General features: G+C 32.8%; 1 protein-coding gene across 2 annotated transcripts in view; it reads right to left on the bottom strand.

The window, feature by feature from the left end:
• Nucleotides 1–7,322, bottom strand: part of LOC106457299 (platelet-activating factor acetylhydrolase-like) — a 64,909-nt gene that overhangs the window by 15,768 nt on the left and 41,819 nt on the right. For both annotated transcript variants that reach the window (XR_002610120.1, XM_022383165.1), the window contains exons 4-6: nucleotides 4,211–4,520; nucleotides 3,224–3,429; nucleotides 258–434 (exon numbers count right to left, since the gene is read on the bottom strand). Coding sequence is in view for 1 of the 2 variants with exons in the window: in XM_022383165.1 (XP_022238873.1) it covers nucleotides 258–434; nucleotides 3,224–3,429; nucleotides 4,211–4,520 (693 nt within the window). In the remaining variant the exon portion in view is untranslated. The remainder of the gene's footprint in view (nucleotides 1–257; nucleotides 435–3,223; nucleotides 3,430–4,210; nucleotides 4,521–7,322) is intronic.

The raw sequence follows: 7,322 nt of genomic DNA, 5'->3' as shown, positions 1-7,322 counted from the left end.
CATTTTTTGTTTTCAATATTATTCAATTATACAAATACGTTTTTATGTTATATTAATAAGCAAGAGGTCTCTAAAATAATTTTAAACTTTGCCAAACAGATACAATTTAATTAAACATTCATAATAAAGAAAAATAAATATTTTTTAATGACAATAGTTGCTATAACAGTCAGATTCATGTATCTGTAAGAGAGAGAGAGAGAGAGAAGAAAAACAAAAATGATCGATAACAACGACACCCTTGTATATATTCTTACTTGACAGTTACTACTTTGCGATCGACTTTTTTGGATTCCAAATTTTTCATGACTCTCAGGTTCTCTAGTGTCTGAAACTTCTCCATATTAACGAACAATATGGGCTGAGTCACTTTAGAAAAAATCTCTTGGTTCTTCTGTAACGGGAACATCCATGAATCTAGGGCTAAGCCTATCCTAAATTGAAATATGCAGAATATTGGAATAACGTCAATGAGGTCATTTGGTCGAGAAGGCGAAATAGAACAGATATATATATATGTATGACATTTTGTTTAGAAATAGAAAAGAACATAATGATACTGTTAATGTCTGATATTACAATCGAAATGGTGTATTCAGTGTACTCTATTCAGTCTGATATTGCAATTTTAGGCTTAAAATTTGTGACAACAATCACGTTAACGGTAAAAAATCTTGTTTTTTTTTTAACATTCCTCCATCAGAGGCTTGTAAAAACAGCATTTCAAATCCATGCATTGTCTCCCATAAGTTACTGCCTAAGAGATCTTTCGTCTAATACCAGAACTCTCGTCTTTTGGTGGTTAAACCGTAACTTGTAAATACAACTTTTTTTTTTAAGGTTGTTAATGAATAATTTGTTGAAGAAAAGTGCAGAGAAATGGTTATTTTTCTGCATTAAGATTATGCGTGTTGGAGGAAGGTGATCCAATCTATTTATCAGGCTTAGTTTTTGCTATTATTGCATAGACTGATCGTAGAAAGTTCTTTAATTTCTTTACACTGATCATTCATAAAAAAAAAATCCATTGTAAAATATAATGCAACTGCGTGGACTTTTATAGTGAAACGTTTTGGTTCATAGATTTACTTTAATAAATAAACAAAAAAAACAAAAACAAATACAATTTTAACTGTTATTGTTTTACTAATGCACATTTTATGCTACTCTGCAGGAGCGATAATTCTGCCTAACTTTACTGTAGACTAGTGTAATATGATTTAAATACGAAAACTCCCCTTAGCATAAAGACTGTTTATTGGATATTTATTCTGTCCTAAATTCGAAACATATAAACATGTAGTTTCCGCATAGTTCTATGTGTTTGTATGTTTATCTAATTCGATAAATATTTATCTGGTTAATAAATATTCAGTCATTTTATTGAATTGCTATTTCTATTTATGCCAAGGCTAATAAGGCTCTCTACTGCTGACCCTAATTTTGAACTACTGGCAAGAGGGGAAGACAGTCAGTTAACAGAAATCTACCATGCACACTAAGGGACTGACTGTCACTCTTATAACGCAACCACAGCTTAAAGTGCGATGAATATTTTGTGATATCGCATGGATTCGAACCTGGCTCGCTAACTCCGAAATCCGGAGCTCTTCCACAGAGCCAATACAAGTTCTTTGTGAATTACTACCGGAGCTCCTCCACAGAGCCAATACAAGTTCTTTGTGAATTACTACCGGAGCTCCTCCACAGAGCCAATACAAGTTCTTTGTGAATTACTACCGGAGCTCCTCCACAGAGCCAATACAAGTTCTTTGTGAATTACTACAGGAGCTCCTCCACAGAGCCAATACAAGTTCTTTGTGAATTACTAAGTCAAAAACAATTCATACAAAATTCATCTAGGATTTTTACAAAGCTAGATAAACGTTTACCTTATTAATAAATATTCAATAGGTTTTGTAAGTTACTATACGAATAACAATTCCTACCAAGGTTTTTACAAAGCTAGATAAACGTTTACCTTATTAATAAATATTCAATAGGTTTTGTAAATTACTATACGAATAACAATTCCTACAAAGGTTTTTACAAAGCTAAGCAAAGTTTATTTAATTAATAGTTCCCTAGTGGGTCAGCGGTAAGTTTACGGACTTATAAAGCTAAAATCCGGGTCTCGATTCCCCGCGGTGAAAATAGTATAGATAGCCTATTGTGTAGCTTTAGGCTAAAACAGACAGCTGAAGCAGTTCAAACATAATTAACGAATATTTAATCACTTTTGTAAATTAACAAATCAATAACAGTTCCTACAAAGCCTAACCAGGCTAAAACAGACAGCTGAAGCAGTTCAAACATAATTAACGAATATTTAATCACTTTTGTGAATTAACAAATCAATAACAGTTCCTACAAAGCCTAACCAGGAATTTCACAAAGCCTTACTAAACATTCAATCGTGTTTGTGAATTACTAAACCAATAACATTTCCAACAAAGCCTAACCAGGAAAATTAAAGAAAGTCTGTTTTTGTTGTTAAGCTCAAACTTTACTGCGGGCTATTTGTGCTTTGCCCACCGCGGATATCGAAATCCTATTTTTAGCGTTATAAAATCTCAGAATTTTAGTTGAGCCACCTGAGGGCTATAAAAAAAGAATAAAAAACAATTAACAGATCTATCAAAACATCGTGTTATGTATAGAGCTAATTAAAAAACAATAAACTTCTAAGATATGGCACATGTTAGAATACTAAAATTACATTGATTCCCTGTGAAAATTTTAAGATCGAAAGATATTTTCTGCTTGTCCTGTAAGTAAAAATAATAATCACGCGCAGAGATAAAAACAGATTGATTTGGCATTGCTTTTATATTCGTTCATCCTTGAATTTAGCCTTTTGTGTAGGCGCTCAATTTGTGTAAGTTATCGTTTTACATCTGAAATATTTCCTTGTTGATTCTAAAATCTCTCTTTATAAAGGACAACAGAATTCAAAAAGTATGAATTAAAATTTAAGGCTAACATTTTTAAGTCGATTAAATGTTCATTTGTTACTACGCATAAGAAAAATACGCATGCCATTCAAACCAAGTACTTTGAATCATTACACTCTATATCGACAATACTTCAGACAATAAATAGACGCAATGCTTGATTCGAGCATACTGTCATCAAAACATTTTACCCAAGTACAGAAATTCCCTTTAAATTTAAATATGTGGACTCCTAAAGAAAGAAGGAAGGAAAATCAATGATTGGTTACTTGAATCGGAGATCCAGTGCAAGCGAGAGAACAACAGTGGTGCCCCCAAACGAGTGTCCGGCCACTGCAGCTCTGGAGAGGTCCATAATTCCTTTAAATTGACTGGCTTGGAAAGAAAGGTTGATCACATTGTGTATGGGAAGACCATTGTTTAGGGCTTCCAGAAGGTCCAGTACTTGAATACAGTCATAAGCTCGCTGTTTTGTCTTTAATACAAGATAAGAGCCACATTTCACCCAACCATTTGAATCTGAGCGTTGATTTAGTAAAGATAACATAGCATTTTATAATTAAAAAAGGAACAACAACAACAAAGATTAAGATTTGTGTGAACAAACATATTAAGAGTATTTGATCAGAAACGTTGACCTCAGATTCTTGATCCTAAACTGCCTTAAAAAATATAAGAGCTTCAACTAAAGATATTTTAACTTTAAATATTTGCTTACTGAGAAGAGGAAAGTGAACTGATCCTGCAATTATAATACACAGATCCGAAACCTTATAATCTTAGCGCTTTTTAAAGGTTGGCCTATCTTCTTCAGGGGCAAACTGAAGAAGAAAGGTCCACTTTCGAAATCGTTTGAATTATAGGGTATCGCATCTTTTGTGTTAAATTGATTTCTTTAACCTACGAGTTTTATTAACCTGAAATTAGAATGATGTTCCTAAACCATTTTTGTGTATTATCGTCTCATATTACGTTTTTGTTTCCACTTCCTTACGTAAACATAAAACTTCTCAAGCCTGTTTACACTACACTTCTTTTAAGTAATCGAAATTCCCTTATGTTACTTTAGCTTAAACATTTCATCTTGGATAACAATGTTTTATTTCCAAAAAATTTAAGTTCCTTGGTCATATTTTTGTTGTACATAAATCACGATTGCACCATTAAAATTATCCTTTATATAACTAGTAAACTTTTGAGAAAATACGTTTCAGCTTTTTGTTTTTTGTTTACATAAAAGAGTTATTCGTACTTACTTGGTTGTGGCGAACTTTGTATTCATTTGCACTTTTCTTAAGTTGACGGTAATAAACCCATTTCCTCGATGTATGTGGAATACCAAGATACTGGTTTTGACTCCCCAAGTACTTGAGCTCAGGTCGTACATCTTCAAAGTCTACTTCCGTGACAGCAGTATTCACTTTAAAGTCATTCGTCTTTTTGACTAAGTCTTCGATATGTTTATAGTTACTATCTTCGTTATCACTACCTTTAATGTCAGGCGTGTCTTCAAAGTTCGATCGCGTTTCTTTTATGACATAAGACGATAAACAAGCTGAATAATCTCTGGAAAATACTCACAGAATCAGAAAAAGTCATATGAAAGACGTACCTCTATATCAAACAGGTAATAGTACAATCTTTAACACGTCTTGTACTCTCGTTCCCAATACAAGCACTTTGGCCTTATAACACTAAAATTAATCTTTCTAACACTACAAGCTAAATTTATAAAAAAAGCAACAAATATTCCAGTCATGATAAGTTGCCATAACAACGAATCAGTTTTAAAGATAAGGTATAATTAAGGAAAAAAATGAATGCCATTGAAAGTTTCCTGTTAGCTATTTTAGATATTATTTGGTTTTTTCACCCCCTTTTTTCAGTCCAGGAAATGTACTGGAATAATACAAATGCGCACGAATACTAGACATTTTTTTCTTCCTATGTTATTTCAGAAATGGCCTTCAAATAAAGGAAAACACGCACAAATAAAATAGTATACAAAATATTTATAAAAGTATTTCATCATTAAAAAACTATAGTAGATGATTTTTAGATCAATTTCCTTAACTTGTTCAGTCTCTTGTTAAAATCGCCTAGAAAAGTTTGCTTAATATTTTGATCCTTTCACTCTAAATATTATATATTACATCTATTTCTCATGTATTTAATCACTTTCCCTTTGCTTCTCCTGAATACAGTTTTTTTCTGTTTGTAGAAAACTTAATAAAATCGAAGAAGGTACAACTGTTGTTCTAAAGGGATAAATATACCATGTGACATTGGAAAGCTTTCAACATTACCAATAGTTTAAGTAGTGGTGATATATATTTGCTTTTGAGAGATATATAATTTTCTACGTTTAGAGTAACAGCCTTAGTAACACCATCTATAATTTAAGCACATGTATGTATGATTCTGTTGTTTGAAGTTAAAACAGATAAATGCTTTATTACGTTTTTTTCATAAATTCTGATACCAAAATTGTATTATAGTAGCCCTGAGTTTTCTACAGGGATCATTATATCACTGACTGAATTGTATTGTAGCAGCTCAGAGATTTTGATAGGGATCCTTATATTATTGATTGAAGCGTATTATAGCAGCTCTGAGGTTTATATAAGGATAATTATATTATTGTATGAATCGTATTGTAGCAGCTCTGAGGTGTTGACAATAATCATTATATTACTGAGTGCATTGTATTGTAGTAGTCCTGAGGTTTATGTAAGGATTATTGTATTATTGAGTGAATCTTATTGTAGCTGCTCTGAGGTTTCGATAATGATCATTATGTTACTGAGTGAGTCTTATTGTAGCAGCTCTGAGATTTCGACAAGGTTCATTATTGTACTCAATATTAAACTTATATGAAACCAAGCCACAGCTCATTGTAACAACACAAACATGTATGCTATTTTATAGGTAAAATGAAATCCTCCAGTAGAACATGAAGCTTATACAGTTTGTTTTTCTTGTCTCTTATCAAGCAAAAAGCTACCAAATGGGCTATATGTGCTGTGCCAACAACGGGTATTGGAACCTAGTTTGTAGAGTTATAAATCTACATACAGACGTACCACTGTGCCACAAGGGAGCAGTTTATATAACGGGAAGATAATAAAGGTAGAACTGCAGTACTTGAAACAGATAACCGATATGTATTAGTTGTTCCTATGACTTTAATTAATCTATAACTTGAGTGTGTGTGTTTTTACAGTAAAGCCTCATCGGGATATCTGCTGTGTGCACCGAGGGGGATCGAACCCCTGATTTTAAGCGTTGTAAGTCCATAGACTTAACACTGTCCCACTGGGGAGATACTCTATAACTTGAGACGCGTTATTTGAAAGAACACCCCAGTGGCACAGCGGTATATCTGCGGACTTATACTGTTAGAAACCGGGTTTCGATACCTGTGGTGGGCAGAGCACAGATAGCCCTTTGTTCAGCTTTGTGCGTAATAACAAACAACAACTACTTGAAATAAAATTTCATGTAATTTTCTTAGTAATTAATGTAATTGTTTAAAGATATTTTTCAGGTCAAATAATAACGAACATGCTCTGTAAGCTAACAAACAGCAAGTACTATTCGTTCCTGAATAAAATTCCTAATCCCTCAGTGCAATGTTAACCCAACCGTTAAAATTCCTAATCCTTTGTCCCTCAGTGCAATGTTAACCCAACCGTTAAAATTCCTAATCCTTTGTCCCTCAGCGCAATGTTAATCCAACCGTTAAAATTCCTAATCCCTCAGTGCAATGTTAACCCAACCGTTAAAATTCCTAATCCCTCAGTGCAATGTTAACCCGACCGTTAAAATTCCTAATCCTTTGTCCCTCAGTGCAATGTTAACCCAACCTTTAAAATTCCTAATCCTTTGTCCCTCAGTGCAATGTTAACTCAACCGTTAAAATTCCTAATCCTTTGTCCCTCAGTGCAATGTTAACTCAACCGTTAAAATTCCTAATCCCTCAGTGCAATGTTAACCCAACCGTAGATTCGATGAGGAAAACAAAAGATATACTACTTGAAATACACGCACAATTAAAAAAAAGAAACACTAAAATTTCTTTATGTGTGTGTCAAGGCGTAGTGTAGAGCCATACAAAAAACCTAACTTGTTTTGGTATACTTCTTATATATATATACAATAAGCCTAACTTGTTTTCGAATGCTTCTTATATATATATACAAAAAGCCTAGCTTGTTTTTGTATACTTCTTTTATATATACAATAAGCCTAACTTGTTTTGGTATACTTCTTATATATATATACAAAAATCCTAACTTGTTTTGGTATACTTCTTATATATATATACAAAAATCCTAACTTGTTTTGGTATACTTCTTATATATATAT

The sequence above is a fragment of the Limulus polyphemus genome, unplaced genomic scaffold, assembly GCF_000517525.1.
Source record: "Limulus polyphemus unplaced genomic scaffold, Limulus_polyphemus-2.1.2 Scaffold314, whole genome shotgun sequence".
NCBI lineage: Eukaryota > Metazoa > Arthropoda > Merostomata > Xiphosura > Limulidae > Limulus > Limulus polyphemus.
The sequence above is the reverse complement of the archived record's forward strand: the minus strand, read 5'-3'. Positions and strand labels throughout refer to the sequence as shown.